At 38.7% G+C, this 18,037-nt stretch overlaps 1 protein-coding gene across 4 annotated transcripts in view; it reads right to left on the bottom strand.

Annotated features, from left to right (window-relative positions):
• Positions 1-48: 48 nt before the first annotated feature.
• The window catches only part of LOC117250933 (uncharacterized), a 39,747-nt gene continuing 21,758 nt past the window's right edge, over positions 49-18,037 (bottom strand). For 2 of the 4 annotated variants that reach the window (XM_078168624.1, XM_078168623.1), the window contains exons 2-5: positions 8,028-8,299; positions 6,027-6,062; positions 4,139-4,268; positions 49-2,204 (exon numbers count right to left, since the gene is read on the bottom strand). In XM_078168624.1, coding sequence (XP_078024750.1) covers positions 2,150-2,204; positions 4,139-4,268; positions 6,027-6,062; positions 8,028-8,298 — 492 coding nt within the window. In that variant the 5' untranslated portion in view covers position 8,299 and the 3' untranslated portion in view covers positions 49-2,149. Of the gene's footprint in view, positions 2,205-4,138; positions 4,269-6,026; positions 6,063-8,027; positions 8,300-13,992; positions 14,213-18,037 lie in introns of those variants that run through there. The other 2 variants (XM_078168622.1, XM_078168625.1) reach the window with 2 other exon arrangements.

Below are 18,037 nucleotides of genomic sequence, written 5' to 3'. Positions count from 1 at the left end.
AATTCAATGGAATGATTATTTTGGACAAAAACAGTAAAAACATGTTAATTTCACAGTTTATTACACCTATACCGAATCCAAAGAAATTGAAAATAGCTTAGCTTTTGAAGTAAACAACACAGAGAGACAAATGAACACATTTTTCCATACAATTCTGACACAAGGAATTCAATGGAATGGTTATTTTTTTTTTACATTTGACAGCTATATTTTTCTGTTTTCATGCGCATAGAGTGATTTTTTTTTCACTACATGTTTTTCCTTAACTAATTAAGTGGCTATTTTAAAATTATACATAGCAGACTAAAATATAAGCTATGTCCCCTGGGGATTACTTTTAACAGTTTATACTATCCTGAACCTGAAGAAATTGAAAATAGCTTTGCTTTTGAAGTAAACATGTTTCTATACAATTCAGACTCAAGGAATTAAATAAAATGGGTAGGCCTAGCCTACTAATAACATGTCAAACCACACTGACTATTTCTGGGAGGGAGGGGGACAAACAAAAAGAAAAATACAGAAAAGGGCCAAATTCTGTAGGTGACGGAACATCAACTGCCAACTTTTGTGTTGGTTGGGACAGTGGGCCTGCACCTTGCGACTTAAGATGGGGCGGCAGTAGCTCAGTCCATAGGGACCTGGGTTGGGAACCGGAGGGTTGCCAGTTCAAGTCCCCATCCGGGCCAAATGCGGAGCGTGGACTGGTGGCTGGAGAGGTGCCAGTTCACCTCCTGGGCACTGCTGGGGTGCCCTTGAGCAAGGCACCAAACCCCCCAACTGCTCAGGGTGCCTGACAAAGGCATCTCTCCACTTTGTGCATGTATAGGTCCTGTTTGTGCATGTGTGTGTATTTCGGACCTGTGTGTTAATGACGACAGTGAAAAAATTGAATTTCCCCTCAGGGGGATTTAATAAAGTATTAATAAAGTATATAAGATGGTTGTCTCCCACTGCTCTCTCTTTTGGAACAATTTCAAGAATAAGAAGAAAAAAAAGTAAGCATTTGACCCTTTTATTAAGATATTTAGTCATGGACAAGCCTACACGTAATTTTCCTATACAGTTTTGTATAGGTCTGCATGGATTTTCTTGACTAGCTAGTGGTGGTAGCTAGCTAGTTAGCTGGTGCTAACGTTTTCTCTATTTTCAGGCTGATTGAATAGGCCTATACTTACTAACCATGGGAAAAAGGACAAACTGTAACACAGCTGAAGTGCCTCAAGAGAAGATTTGATCACTACAGGTCTCCTATAGTTTTTCAAGTTAACATCAAAAGCCTCACTTTCTAACCTGTTCAGCCGTTCAAATAAACAGCGGCCCTCTCTTTGTATGGTTTACAATGTAATCTTTGTCACCTGATGGTAGAAGTATTTGAGATGATGACTCACAATGTGTTAGGATGTGAAAGAGATAAAGACTCTCCACACCCACTTTTTACAATGATTCATGACTAGAACTCCTGCCTTGTGGTTGTGTGCCTCCTCAACCCAGTCAAGTTGCAGATAAGAAAGTAGTGTCACCAACTCACCCTTCTATTCCTGAGTTATGATGTTTTTGGAACAGTGAACAGTGAACCTTTGACCTTTTAGATCTAAAACTGTAAGAAAACAAAACCTCACTATAAAAACCCAGTTAGATGTGATAATATGCTGCCTGTATATTTACTAAAACTAACCTTGGTGATGGCGATTACAGGGCTGTGGGAATGGTGCCAAAATGCTGTACCATATACCTCAAGCTCATAGGAAAGCCCCCCGACGATCACAGGAACGGGCAGGAGGACGCAGAAGAAGCTCAGTGGAGTGAACAGGCTGGTGAAACTGGCAAACATGGTCAGGGCTGCAGTCATGGCCTGTGAGTAAGTGCTGACACCAAATTTCCTCCAGATTTTTTAACACTAAAGGTATAAAACAGTAAAAAAGCTGCAGCTGTTTATCAAAGATAAAGGTATTAAGATATCATCAGATACAGTGGGTCTGTAAAATATCACACACTCACACTTCACTGCTGTTTTTATTAATATCTTTCTTAGCACCAGAAACCACTCCATTTTGTACTGTCAATAAAACTAATAAAGTCATTATTCCTTTTATTCGATTTAAAAATTCATGTTTGAAGTCGAAAACACGATGTCAGCAGATCCCCTTCAGGAGGTCCCGTTCTTGAGGGCGACTGATTGTTCGCTCTTCTCAGTTTCTGGTCTGTAAACACAAGAGTTTCACTGTGAGTTCATTTGTGCTTCACAAACACAGAACAGTAATGCTGAGATTGAGTTGAGACGCGCATGTTAAGCTTAACTTCCTGTTTCACTGAGTTAAATGGAAACCGCTTTAAAAACCATTTACTAAGTACAAACTTGTATATTTCCTTGAACTGATGATCAGAAAGCTAAATGTTTTCTTAAGATGAGACTTGATTCAAACAAATATTTCAGTCCACGTTCACACTGATGCAGGTTCAGTCACTACTTTAGTCATTTTCTTTGTTTGCTCTTTTGTTCTCACGTTGTCTCGTTCTGTTCAAAACTAAACACAAGAAACCACTTCAGGTTTTTACAGACATAAAGACACATTATTTTACCCATGTAACAGAACACAAAGCTTTTTAGAAGCAGTGTGACTGCATGAAAAGATAATGGAAAGAAGAAGATGGCTCATTTTTTACCTTTATTCAACTGAACACAGTACAAAGACGTGTTCGATGTTCAAACTGATAGTTTGCTTTTTGTAAAATACGCACTCAGTCTGAATTTGATGTCTGCAACATGTTATAATAAAGTTGGGACAGGAGCAATAAAAGACTGGGAAGGTGGCTGAATGCTACAAAACACCAGTTAGGAATGTTCCGCAGGTAAACTGGTGACAGCATCAAGACTGGGTATACAGCAGGGGCGATTGCTCTGAGACAACAAGGGAGGCTGAACTTCCCCTAAAATTTCATAGAAGAAATGATCAAATATGCACTATTGAATTTACATTAAAATATGAATTTACATTGCATTAAACGTGCGCTAGGATGCGTTTAACATCATGACTATGACGGTCAAACGTCAGCTGTTTATCACCAGTTTTCCGATGACGTCCTGATGTGAGCTTTGCTAACTGTCTCTGTCAGCTGCAGCCACTGATGCTTTCTAGATATCGTGATTTCCCATAACTGAATAAATACCACACATAGCAACTGCTTTGTTAGCTCAATCATGTTGTAACTAAGATATCCGCTGGAAAAAATATTTTATTCACAGACCGTTTATTGAGTTATTACCTTATTTTTATACAGTCTATGGTTATTACAGACACCGCTAACATTAACAGCTAACGGTTAGCCCAGCTAATCTACGATAACTATGTTAATTACGAAACGTGCACACAGAAATAGTAACGTTTGTTCAGTCATTGTGTTTACAGACTCAACAAGCATCAGATTAGTCTACACGGTGATATAGTGACGTGAAAAATGAGATATATAGCTAAACTCTTCTGGTTTTCTACCCGAAGTATTTGTAAACAACACGGCGATTCCCTGGGGGCACCGCCGGAAGTGAAGGGCGTGAGCGATAACCGAGGCCCCTGCACTTCCGTTAGTCGAAAAACTCCGGGCTGTGCCTCCAGAGGTAAAGGAAGAAAAAAAAATAAAGATAAAATATACATGCTCCTGTCACAACTTTATCATAACATGTTGCAGACATCAAACTGAGAATAAGTATATTTACCAAAAACATTGATCAGTTTGAACATTAAAGGTCTTGTCTCTGGACTGTTTTCAAATGAGTATAAATTGAGAAGGATTTACAAATTATCGCATTCTGTTTTTATTTAAGTTTTACACAGCAAAACAACTTTTTTTTTTTTTTTTAACTTGGGGTTGTCCTGGGTATAAAATGCTGTGCTATAAAATGTGGTGCTGCAGCTTTTTACCTGGTGTTTTGTTTTATTTTTAACCCCTCGTCCTTTCTTTCTGCTGAACATATTATGGTTGAAAAGCCTAATTAACTTCCAGCACTATCAAATATCATGCTCTGCAGATTTCCCTCCAAATCTGACCTGATGACTCAGAGGAGAGCACGTTCAGCCTCAGTCTGGTCATAACATTGATGACTCACATTACATGTGTGGAGTCAATGGTTTTTACTTACCTCTGACTACAACTACCCTGTTTGGCTCTGAGGGATTTCAGCAGCTTTTTCCAAAATATGTAGAGAAGCACCCCGATGAGGAGGAGGAGGATGGGGATGATGATGGCAAGAAGCCATGATTTTGAAGCCCCTATCGAACACAGAGGGAACAACACATACAGCAGCAGTGAGATATGAAGTCAGAGCTCAGACTCCAATGAGCTCAGACGGTGTTTGGATGGACATGCATGGATCAAATGCTGAAGGTGTGAGGTATTTAAGATGGGAATGGTTCAGTTTGGACTCTGTCTTTTAATAACTAATAAACAACAAACTTGTACATGAAACATGGATGTACAGAACCACAATATAGAAAAAGAAATTAAACAAACTATAAACTGTTTATGAAAGGAAGCATGGTGAGGATAAAAACTAACTAAAATACCATTGTGTCCCCCATTTCCTCTTTCCACTTGATTAAATAAACTTTTCACACCCAGGTGATCTCACATCATCAGCTTAGCTTTAAATCCAAAAGAGCAATATCTTTACATTTTGACTGAAATTCAACTTGAATCATTGAAACAGCTTGAAACTTAAGGTTTGAAAATAACTACACGAATGATTTGGCATCAAAAGACAAAAAATATGCAACAACTGCAGATTAATATTTGACTGAACTGATAGTTTTATTTGATGCAGATAAAAAAAGCAGTTTGTCCCATTTCAGGTTTCTTGTTTTAACTTGTGACATTATTCCTTTATAATATAAATCGTGGACAGTTTGATTACAGTGTAGCTTACAGTCGACCACCAGATGGTCCTAAAATACAGCTCATTTAAACCCTACTGACTATTCAGATGGCACTTATTTTAAACAAAGGGCGAAGAGTGTTTCCACATTGATGCATTTCTACTTGTACTTAAAGCAGCTGTGCGGAATTTTTCGTTTTCGTTGATTATGGCGCCCCTTTGGTCGAAGCGGTATGACACCCACAGCCTGGTGTCGTAAAATTCCAACTGCAGCCTACAATTACCGCATGCATTTGTTTTGGAGAGCGAGAGGATTAACTAACGTCAGGTCAGTCCAAGTAATTAGTGGAAACAACAAAATTACTCAGTAAATTCTCCTGTCGTGTTTCTGTTCTGATCTAATCTAATCTGTTGTGTATTTTGAGCTACTAAGGCTACCGTAGTAGTGTGAGCCTCAAGTTATTCTGGGTAATGTAGTAACCGTTGTTGTGCTACTGGAAACAATGAGAAGCAGCCGTGTACATTTGGTGTAAGGAGGAATAAACAGTTAACAAGTCATCTGCTGAGTCCGCATTATTATGTGAAAAGAATACTGACGATTTGGGAGTTATGCCCTTTCTCTATCATTTTCATATTGAGACAGCGGTTAGCATGGCACTTGTAGAAGGTCAGTACATCTTGCGCGGAGGGATACAGTGGTGAGCAACAGCTGCAGCTGGCTCTGGGACAGGTACGCAAGGTCACTCGGTAAAAGCAAACAAAGAGACGACACGGACGATATTGCTCACCCGACTGAAAACTGTCCATCAGCTCCTGCAGGCCTGGGGCGTTTTTTCCAGTTCATCTTAGGAACATGAAAAAAAATTTCAATCACGCCAGGATTAGTGACTGCTGCAAAGTTTTCATTCCTTGTGATGCACTCTCTGCGGCACTTTTCCTCCTGATGATATATCTCCCCAACGATGGTAGCACCGAGTCCCATTCGAGGCTACGCTAAATAGCCATATAGAGAAAGGCTTTTTTGTCGCTGTTGGGTTCAAATAAATATGCGGATCTTCAAGGGGGGGTGATACGAACTAGGGACAGTTTAACACACCTGAGGTTCAGACTATCGGACAGGAAAAGTGTGTAAATAATGAATGTATGTGACACTTACCATCATCACCACCATCAGAGGGAGGTTTGGGGCAGTCTGTAAAAAGCAGAGCTTATTGTTAAACATCACAACTATAACAATGAAACCAAGGTTTTTAATGCCAATATAATATTACATTTATTACTATGTCTACTGCAAGTGTTTCTTCTATAACTGCTGCTACCACTATTAAACTGTTACTTTCTTATTGGTACAACTGCAATTCTACTACTGCAGTCATTACAATTACTGACATTATTGCTACTACTGCTATTAACTGCTTCTTTTACTACTGAACCAGCACTGGGTCGCAACAGAAAAGTAACACAATCTCTATATTATGTTGAAGTTTAAGCAATATTAAATTTTAAGAGTTACACTAGCACCAGCTGAAATACTAATGATAAGTTCAAAACGTAAATCTTACACCAAGCTCTTGGTTGGTTCTGCATAAAATAGCGGTTGTCATAGCGCATTGCTTTAAAAGGTGGGATAAGTAATTTTGCGTTGGCATTGCTTTCTCCATTACAGATTATATTCACTGGACATTCATGATGACTTTTATTTCTTACTTGGGCTTTCGTTTTACACAAGCAGAGATACAGATGATTACCAATGTGCTCACAGCAGACTTGAAACATGACACAGACAGTGATGTCCCTGTGTACACCTCCTGCGTCCCTTTACAAATAAAATTTAGAAAGGACTCCCTGTCAATGCGTGAGCAAGATGCACCCCATTTTTTTTAACTAGCTCTCCTCCTGCAGATTTGTTCACAATATAGAATTATCAGGGAAACAATATGATGCATCCTCTAAGGCATGGGTAGTGAGTTTATAGCGTGTTTTCATCCCAACGGCATCCCGGGAAGATCTCTGTTCGTCCCAAACACATCTACCACAGCCGTAAGCCCTGTTATTACCAAACACTTTTGGTATAGTACCTGTGGAACCAACAGTAACCCTTCAGACATGGTACCTAGACCCTCGGTCCGTTTAGCGTTTCCACTGCAAACCGCACTCTTAAATGTGGACGGGGTTGTTGTCACTCACTGCTCCATCCAGCACTGACTGTATTTCCTCCTTTATCAGTCTGCACCTCGTTTATCGTCCACAGAACGAGGCTGCATGCCAACATTTTCAGAACAAAATAGAACAGGCTGCAGTGAGAGTCTCTCTCCATGGGATATTTAAAAATAGCAGCTTTGTGCATTTAGTCTTTCTCAGGCAAGCTCAGGGGTTTAGTGTTACTGTAGCCCACAGGAGTGATGCTCTGCAATGCTTTTTTTTTCCTCCAAGTGAGGATTAGAATATATGCAGTTCACATAATCCAGTCCAATATTTTTAAACACCTGAAGATCCACTCATTACTAAAAGTGTCTGTCATCAAATAGAGACAATAAAAACTAACTGAATGGTCAAAGTTGTCATATTGAAATTTAAGGTGTGCAACATTACAAGTAAATGTTCCACCTTAAAAGTCACCGGCAGTCGACCCAGTGAATGAAGTTATTTTCTTCTCAGACTCCAGCTGCTGAGAGGCAGCAAAACATCTTTTCATTTTATAGTTACAGTCTACTAATAAAACTCTCCACAGTATGAACAGTGGTCACATGATCCTCAAAACCAGACACAACTCAGCTCTGAGCAGAGTGACCGTCCTCTACTGACCAATCAACAGACTGCAGTGTTCACAGCTCCACCTTTTAGTACCAGATCTGTGTGCTAGGTACCCCAACAGAGGGGGGACCAAACATGGGGACGGTACAGAACAGTTCTATTGGTACCATCCACAACTTTTCACAGTGGAAACTGAACTGAACCGTACTGTATTGCTTGGTGGAAATGGGGCTTTTGTCTGGAGCCCTGCTTTTTCGTCAGCATTAAGTTGATGTGGCACAACAGAAAAACATCAGCCACTAAACTGGTGCATTGTAATTGTTCTTGCTGTGTTAATAGTGAAGACCCAGTGAAGCTTTTCTCAGTGGAATCAAACTGTTTTAGAAAACTCTGAGCTTCTTACCGGTAGCCGTGAGGTTGACCCAGTCACTTCCAGCCTCCATTGTCAATTTCACACCCTTTGTCAGGTTACGGCAAATAGCGAAGACCATCTTCTTGCCATGACAGACCAGGCAGTTGGAGTTAGGAGGTGGAGCAGAGAAGGAGGAGGAGACACATGGAGGGAGTGGGACCGTCAGGTTGCTCCTACTCCAGAAATGGTGATCGTCATCATGAAAGTCATATAGCACGGTGGCATTCACTGCAGTTGGACTTAACGATTTGAAACAGTTCATCCTGAGAGACAGGGGACAACAGAAAGAGAGAAGTCATCAAAAGTTTCTTTTGTAATCTGTCTGAATCAGGGGCTGACAGTGTAACACACATATGGACACACACACACACACAGCATCTTAAAATGAGTGGTCCTATGTGCACTATGTCGTCTACTAAATACCTGAACAGTACACATGCTCAGCAGTCTGACAGTGTGTCACTCTTGTTCAGGAGGCATGTGTTGTGGTTTGATACTGGTGTTTTTTGGTATGCCACAGCAAACATGTTCCACTGTGATATATCACTTTACTATGACACATACAGGTCCATCCATATGAGGCTGAAAGTGTCAATGGTGAACAGTGGGATCAGTAGGATCAACAGTAGGATCATAAAAACATGATGTAAGATGGTACCAGCTCAACAGGAGTGACTGTAACTAAAGGAAAAACACTCTTGGTGACATGGGTTTAGAGCTGGCTGGAATTTGCTACATCAAATTAATTTACCTAAGTTGCTCAGTATTACTAGAAGATGCTTGGTAATTAATTAAAAAATAAAGTGAAACCATGCTACCAACAACCAATTTTCTTTTCCTTTTTTCCCAGATATTTTTAGTGTTACACAAAGACACAAAACTTCCACTGCATGTTCAGGTAACAACATCAACAATACACATTCAAAGTCAAAATACATAGCAATAAACCAACCTAACTAAGCATACATCAAATCCTCTGGTGCCAAATGTCTTTCCATTGTTTAACTTCATATTTCTGTCCAAGAAAGTACTAGATTAGGATTGTAAAGCACAGGGTGCGTCTCATAGCAACAAGTATTTATTTGTTTGACACTACCAAGAAGAACAGCAGTCTTTAGGGTAGCTGGATCACACTGGGGAAGTAAAGGTCAGATGAATTGTGAATATTAGTACTCTGTATATGTGTGGTTTTGCATTAACAAGAAACAATATAAACAGAATGTTGGCAGAATGTATCAATGTACATTAAACTAGAACTAGCACCGTGCGTTTGTATGCCTCAGCGCACCAGTTTACATCCCTGTCTGTGAAAACATGGATGCTTCACACCCACTGCCTGCCTGTCTCTGAGATATGACGTTAAATAATGGCCAGAAAAGTGTTTTATGCAGAACATAATGATGCCACATGACCTTTGGATATAAAATGCCATCACTTCATTATTTTATCCAATTTGAGTGAAGTTTTGTCATAATTAGAATACGAAATTGAATTGTGGCCAAACACATTTTGTTTTATCAAACTGACCTTGACCTTTGACTACACAGTTTATTCTTCAGTCTCAGTGGATGTTTGTGTCAAATTTAAAGAAATTCCCTTAAAAAGCACCCAAACATGAAAATTCAGCCATTATCTACTCACCCATATGCCGATGGAGGCTCAGGTGAAGTTTTAGAGTCCTCACAACACTTCCGGAGATCCCAGGGGAGAGGAGGTAGCAACAAAACTCCACCTAATGGAGGCTTACGGTGCCCCAGATTCAAACGTCCAAAAACACATAATTGAAACCACAAAATATCTCCATACTGCTCATCCGTAGTGATCCAAGTGTCCTGAAGCCCCGACGTAAAAAGTTGTTTAGAAAAACGTCATTTGAACTCTGTTTTTAGCCTCATTGTAGCCCATGTTTAGCCTGTGTTTTTGGACGTTTGAATCTGGGGCGCCATAAGCCTCCATTAGGTGGAGTTTTGTTGCTACCCACTCTCCCCATGGATCTCCGCAAGTTATGTGAGGACTCTAAAACTTCACCTGATCCTCCATCAGCATATGTGAGTAGATAATGGATGAATTTTCATGTTTGGGTGCACTATCCCTTTAAGGTGTTCTTGATATATCGCATTCACAAAAATGAGACAGACAAGATCACAGTGATCTTGAACTTTGAAGGCCAAAAACTAACCTAAACTAACACTAATTAAAACTAACATTGTTGAATCCAAGTCAGAGTCCTGCACTGGGTCGGGTACCCGCGGGTACCTGCAAAAACAGCTGATTTGCGGGTGGTTTTTAAAGAAACATTTTTTCCCGGGTTTGGATCTGGGTGGAAAAAATAACATGCGGGTCGGATCGCAGGTTTTTGATAAACACATCAGTCATTAGTTCGGTAAACTACAGATAACTATCTTGGTCATTATTTACTCTCTGAGGATCGCCTCCGCTATTTCGCAACGGTCATTGGTTCAGCTGTTTACACGCGTTTCACCATCTAATAACACAATTTGTGAGTGGACGACAGAATCAACATGGCTGCCACCGTCTAACAAGTGCCGCTTCCAAAACAGTAAATAATTATTTAGGTATTTGAGAAATAAGTGGATAAAACGTACAACTATCACTTTATAATGTTTCTGAAGTGTTTCCCTGATGGATTACTTCTCTCCTCGATGGATTCTAAAAACACGTGACGGCTCGTAACTGCTGAACGTCACTCTGGACAGAAAGTAAGTCTATTATTACACATGTAAAGCTCCTTTACATAGATTAAAAGTTTAAAAGCATTAAACGTAACAAACGAGTGCTTTTACACTCGTATGGGAGAAGAACACAGAGGGTTGATGATGGAGCTGAAGTCAGGTTTTTATTGTGAGAGCTGCTTCATTCAGGTTGTTGTTTACTTACTGGCACCTTAACTGTGGCAATATGCTGTTCAATATTCAGCCAATATGACCCAAAATGATTACTTTAAATCTGGGTTACAGGTCGGGCTGCGGGTCGTGTTTCAACGGGTCGGACCGGGTTGCGGTACTAATTGGCCTGAGGCGCGGGTTTGTGGTTCGGGTGCGGGTTTGTACATCGCCGGGTCGGGTTGGGGCGAAAACTGGACCCGTGCAGGACTCTGATCCAAGTAAACATTTGCGCCAAATTTGGAGAAATTCCCTTGAAGCCTTCTTGAGACATCTTGTTCACAACGATGGAACGGACAGATGGACAACCCAAAAACATAATGCCTCCGGCTACGCAAATTGCCGGCGCAGAGGCAAAAAAAAAAAAAAAAAAGAGTAAGGAAGACACTTAAAAAGTCTTATACAGGCAGTGTTGCTACACCCTTACATCAGCTTTTGAAGTGTGCAGAAATTATGCAATGACACTAAAGCTGCAAGCAGCAATTAATAGGCCCTCGCACCTTTGCATACGTCAGGGGCCTGGTGAGACACCAGTTGGCATGGTAATGCATTTAAAAGTCACCATCAGACACTCCCCCAGGAGTTCGATTGTATTTACTGCGCCGAGTGCATGGTGCTAGAAATGACCTTTTGCAAATTTTGTGTCACTTCTTTTGTCCACCGTGTGGCGCTAGAGAAGATACACTAATTACTTGTAATGTTGCTGTACATTATGTGCAGATCACACCCACCGAATTTGAAATGGAACAATTTAATCCTGTAGGAGTGTCATAAAGCTCCATACATGTAAAGTGCCTAAAAAGGTGTGTTCTCACATGACCTGTGACATCATCATCTGAACTATCGCCAAGTCCTTCACAATTTAGCAGCACATTAGTCAGAGGGTTATACTTCCCAAATTTGAAAGAAATTTAACAAACACTCAAGGAGGAGTTTGCAATTATGAACAGTACTCAAAATTTTAAAATGGCTGGCGTCCAGGTGGGCATAGCTTATGAAACCCAATTAGAAATATGACAAAAACATAAGGAATGTGCGTAGCAAATTTTGTGAATATCAGAGCAACTTTGTCCACACTGTGGTGTTCCACACATTAGGAGGTGCTATAGAGCCCTATAAACACTCAACCTAGTTGCTTTATGTTCTCACAATGTTTACAGGTTTTGATGTGTGGACCAAGTTTTGTGAGTTTTAGAGTTTACCAAGGGCGTCAACAGTGTGTTCCAAGGCTAAAAATAATTGGGGGCGCTATAGAGCTAACGTGCCATGCCCAACCCCAGGCTGACTTCCTGTCAGATGAAAAAAATAAATAAATTTAGATGCTCTTGACGGTGAGTGCGACAATCCACTCAAATTTCATGAACATCAAAGGACCTTTATCCCAACCCTGGTGTGCGTTTGGGGGCGCTGTGGAGCTAATTGGCCACGCCTGAACCAGTCACTGCAGATCCTTGCAATTTTCACCAGTTCTGATGTGTGTGCCAATTTTTGAGCACCCTAAGCCCCTTGGGGCTACGACCAGAGTCCAAAACCAACACTTGCCACTTGCCAATTACGGGTAGATTTTGTCTCTGGCTGGTAAATTCTTAAGACCATTATTTTTTTTACCAGCGAAAAATGCATTTTTTGTTACTGGAGAACAATGCTGGTATCAGCTGGTTTCCTGGCAGATTAATGTGTATTTCAGGCAGAGATGATCTTTGGTCACATAAGTGCGTCACATGCATTTGCGACTAAAAATAGTTTTGTGTGAGCAAAAGAAATCATTCAGGAACACGCTGTGTGAGTACAGATTTCAACCAGCAGCAGAAACAAAAGGCGAATCCTGCTGGTTGTGGGTTGAACAGGGGTCACAGACACAGACAGGAATGTATTCCTGTCAAATACGGCAGCGATAGTGCTCCATGGTGCAAGATACCAGCGACGGAGAAGTCCGGCTCGAGGTCCAATAATTTCCTCTTCTTGGTGTCATGACTGCCCAAAAGTACCTGAACAGCCGAGCCGTGGCAGCACACAAGTATGTGACGTGTCAGAGGAGAAACGAGCTGATCACATTTCTCTCTTTGTGGCAGGTAACCATCCACAAACCTCACCGCACTTTAGGGACTGTTCTTTACTCATCAGGGGAGCTGGTTGATTTTTATTTTATTTATTTATTTTATTTAGATCCCCGCTATGTTAATCAGTTGGTGCAGTTTCACTTAAATAAAAAAAATGACTGAACAACTTTCACTTGTATTGGAGTAATATTTGACGAAGAGTATCTTTACTTTCACTCAAGTCATGTCGTTGAATACTTCGTCCACCACTGGTCAGACATTCATGTTTATATAGGGCAGGCCCTGCTGTTGCAGTCTGGTCGAGCTAAAATCTTATGTCTCAGCTGTCCAAAGGGGACTGAAGTAAGTGATTTATGTCAAATTCCTTATTGAAAGATTCTTTTTGCACTGTAGTAAGAATACTACAGAATTCATTAACCCAAATATTACACTTAATTGTTGAAACAGTTATTCATATTTTAGCATACATTATTACTAATATTAGTGCACACCAGTAAAATATTGATTGAGAATCGCATACAAGACCCAAATGACATGCTAAATAATACTGATAGCAAATTACAACACTTAAGAGCAATTTTTATTTGGTTGGCTGGTAAAATACCTGCCTGGCTGGCAAAAAATTTGAAAAGTTAGTTTTGGACCCTGGCTATGACACAAGTAGTGTAAGGTGTCCATACTCTCACAATTAGCCTGCTAGCCACTTACAATTATTACCTTATGATACACTCTAAATGTACAAACATGATGCTTTGAATTACTCAGCTGTACTCTGTAACGTACCAAAGAACAGACAACAGGAAAAGTAACTACTCGAGCAGCAGTCAAACAACTACTGAGGGTAACTACTTTATGCTAGTGCCTATTAGCATGCTTAGTAGCATTAGCTTGTGCCCATATAGTTTAAGTGGTTAGAGTGATCCAACAGTTCAGAGGTTAAGTTTCTGCAGTAATATAGCCATTTGAGCTATGATACAATTCATCATGACTCACATTCAGGTTGAGGAATGCTGATCTTTACAAAAACACAGACTTAACGAGCTTCGGCTGTGGGTGTGTAACGCTGTGTTCCCTTGTTGTATTTCCTGTATTCTTCTTCTTTGAGGTTTAATGGCAGATGGCAACAAAATTTGGCTCATTACCGCCTCCAACTGGTATGGAGTGTGGATCAGTAAGTCAAGTATTTACAATTAGTGAACAAGTATCTCTAGTAAATAAATAAATAATAAAACAAAAAAAAACAACAACATTAAAACATGTCTTCTCAATCATATTAATTTGTCTCAGAAATAATAACTGATGGGACTTATCTCAACATAAGATTTTTAAAGACAGATAATTTTACATCCAACATGTGCTTTTTAGGGGTTCAAGCCAGAGGGTCTGAAAACTTTTGATTTTGTGCTGATTCATTGGGGATCATTACTATTAGAATTATTGTTAATATTGTAATCATTATTAATTTCATTAACATAATTGGGATTATTATTATTAAACTTTTTCTTCAGAAATGTTTTTGAGTGAGATAGTACGTTAGACACATGAAATTGACTACAAATGGCCTGATGGGGGCGCTATAATCAAGGGCAAAATTTTGAATTTTGAAGAGTAATAACTCTGACAGCATAAATCTGATTGACACGAAACTAGCACGATATGTCCACATAAGTACCAAGAACACACCCTGAAAGCTTCGATCAAATCACCCACTAGGAGGCGCAACAAGTAAAAAAAAAATTAAGGTGGAACAACACAAATCAGACTATCAATTATAAACTGTTTGTCCAGTCATTACAAAACTTACAGGATATGTTTCACAAAGATGTTGCAAACTATTTTTTCAAATCTTTTGAAATGGCTCAATAGAAGGGGCCATCAGCTCACAAAAAACAGTGGATTTTTTTTAAAATAAGTTGTCCAAACATGTATGGGGGTGTGAAAGTGTTGCTGAAGAATAATGTGGCCCAGCACAAATTTGGTCATAAATGACTGAACCTCTGATGAATCGTCATAAAATTTAAAAAACCTGTTAGTTATCTTTAATGCAGGTGGCAGAAACTGTCAAAGATGTATATGTGTGTGTGTGTATACACATATACATTAGAGGTGTACCACAAATGTATTGAAAAAAAACAACAACAAAAAAAAAAAAAAAAGCTGGCCTGATAGAAGCACTATAATAAAAGGCCAAAATTTCTAATTTTGAAGAGTAATAATTCTACCATCATCCAGAGTTTACCAAGGGCATCAACAATGCGTTCCAAGGCTAAAAATAATTGGGGGTGCTATACAGCTGACGTGCCATGCCCAACCCCAGTTGCACCACCACATCAAAATTATTACTAGTGTGAACATGGGTGCAAAGTTCTGTGACTTTTTGTTCATCCTTAAGTCCTCAAACACACATTTGTAAAAATGAAACTTAACGCACAAAAACCAAAATGGCTGACTTCCTGTCAAGTGAAATTTAAAATAAAATAAAAATTATACGCTCTTGATGATGATCCACCCAAATTTCATGAACATCAAAGGAACTTTATCCGAACCCTGGAGTGCGTTTGGGGGAGCTGTGGAGCTAATTGGCCAGCTGTAGCTCCTTTTTAATAAGTTGATAGCCGGTAAATGCACATCATGTTATGTGATATCACATGTTAACATTTACACATGATATGAAATCAACAGCATATTGTTGTTCTTGTGATCACAATTACTTGTTTTACAGTCCCCCCAGGATCTAGTGGCAAAAAACCTTGAATTTGCAGCCAACTGTCAAAAATTGCGATAAAAATTGCGGCATTTTTCTATGTTTTTTGCGGGAAATTGCGGGAAAATGACAAAAATTGCAGCTAATGACAAAAGGAGAAAAAAAGTGTGATTTTTTTTTTTAATTACTACCTCCAAAAAAATAAGTCATGTAATCACTCGCTATAATAATCATACTGAATATTACAAATATAGCTGCAAATGTTTTTTCATAGTTCTCTTTAGTTTTATTTCATTAGTTTCAAAACGTTGACTTCAATAATGTTGCAAAAAATCCTGAGTGAATATTGTAGCTCTCAAACCAGACAATTTGACTGTATAACAACATGTAACCTACATCTTCTGTAAACATAACATTTTAATACATTCAACACATATTGTATGCATTTAAACATATGCATGTGCCATTAGCACATCTGATGACGCATCTGATGACGTTTGAAATGACGTCGCGTGTGCTACGACTTCAATGTGGAAGAACACGGAAAAATTTCAAGCCCCCGCAAATATTGCGGACTTTAGTTGAATTTGCGTTAATTACTGCGATTGCAAGATCGCGATTTTCTGGAGGGACTGGTTTTATACCAGACTTACCTTTGAAAAAATGTACAAATACTGTTGTCTTTATTGGTGAGTGTACTTTTTAAACATTAAAAGATCTTTAAAATACGACTTTTATAAATAAGACTTTTATGTGTTCTGTTAAGTGACAATGCAAATCATGTATTACACTTGATATGATCCTGATAACTTACCAGTAGAGCAGGTATACAAGTGTATCTTTTTCTTCTATGTTGTTAAAAACTATAATCATAAATATTTTCATACTGGTATTTAGATTTTTTTTTTTTTTTTTTAAGGTAAAGCTGTTTTTTAATTAGTGGATACATTTTCTAAACATTAAAGATTTATTAAAACTAAATGTAAAGTTACATGCAAATCATGAGTTACACTTGATTGTTTTGATTTCAATCATAATTATTAGTTTTAATAATGGTGTTTGGATATTTTTTTTTAAGGAAAATCCACTGTTTTTTAGGCGGACTTTGTTTTTTACATTTAAGATTTATTAAATATGCAAGGTTTTATGTATTACATTGTGTTAAATTAACAGTATATTGTTGAAATTATGAAATGTTTAATGGGTGGTGGATATTTTATTTCAGTAAAGACAGACTTCAGGTGCACGATTATTTACATAAAAATTCAATAGTGAGACCAACTAAACACTACTTATTCCTGTTATCTTAAACTTAATTATTCATTATAAGACAGCTCTTCGCTCTTTCTTTGGGCTTTCCATATCATAAAAGTGACAATGCTTGGATGCAGTTTGCCCACAATTACCTCCTTGTGTGACAACTAAACACTGAAAGCAGAAGCAACAGTATCAGTAAGACTCATGTAGCTTGAGTGAAGTGCAAGAGCCAACTCACCAATGACGTAACCCACAAACTAACACAAAATGACAACAACCAGCATAAACAACCTTGTTCTCAACAGACACATTATAAACAACAAGTGGTATTTGTGTTTTGGAACATAAAACACCAAACTTAACTGCAAACTACAAACTACTCAGTCCAGCACTGGGCACTGTGGGACATTCCATCCATCCCATCACACTCACGGACTACCTCAACTTGGTCTGATTTGTTGCGATGTTTTCATTACATGGTGCACTTTGCTTTTAAACTCAGTTTTTTTTTAAACTTAGTTCTTTGTTTCTGCTATTTATTTTTCTAAAAATCTAACTTCAATTCTATTTTTATTAATGTTTTACATGAAGGGAGACTCGCAATTAAGAATTTCATCATATGGTGTAAACCACTGTTTTTACCTGCATATGGCAATAAACTTCTTGAATCTTAAAAAACCAAATATATATGGACAAAAACATTATACCCGATAACACCTGACAGCCCTCAACAGTCTCCTGAATGGGTTATTAATGTTGAGACACTTTATTTAAAAAAACAAAAATAAAAAATAATTTTCTGGGTTTTTTCCCCCCAAACGTTGCCCATTTAGAGAAAAAGTGTAAAAAGGCTTAAAAAAAAAAAGTGTCCAAAAAAAAAAAAAAAACCCCAAAAGAAGGTCTTCTAAAGTAAGTAATGCTGGCTCAAATGTTGATATAGATTGGTCAGCTTGACTTTCAAAATATACCATATGTGGCCCTTTACACAATAATGGTTAATCGAGCAAGATCACTTTGCATTTTTACCCTTCACCACACAATGACAGGACTATCATACAGTTTGTAGGCAGGCATCAA

Source organism: Epinephelus lanceolatus, chromosome 6 (genome assembly GCF_041903045.1).
Source record: "Epinephelus lanceolatus isolate andai-2023 chromosome 6, ASM4190304v1, whole genome shotgun sequence".
In the NCBI taxonomy this organism is placed as follows: domain Eukaryota; kingdom Metazoa; phylum Chordata; class Actinopteri; order Perciformes; family Serranidae; genus Epinephelus; species Epinephelus lanceolatus.
This window is presented reverse-complemented; position numbering and strand designations above follow the sequence as displayed.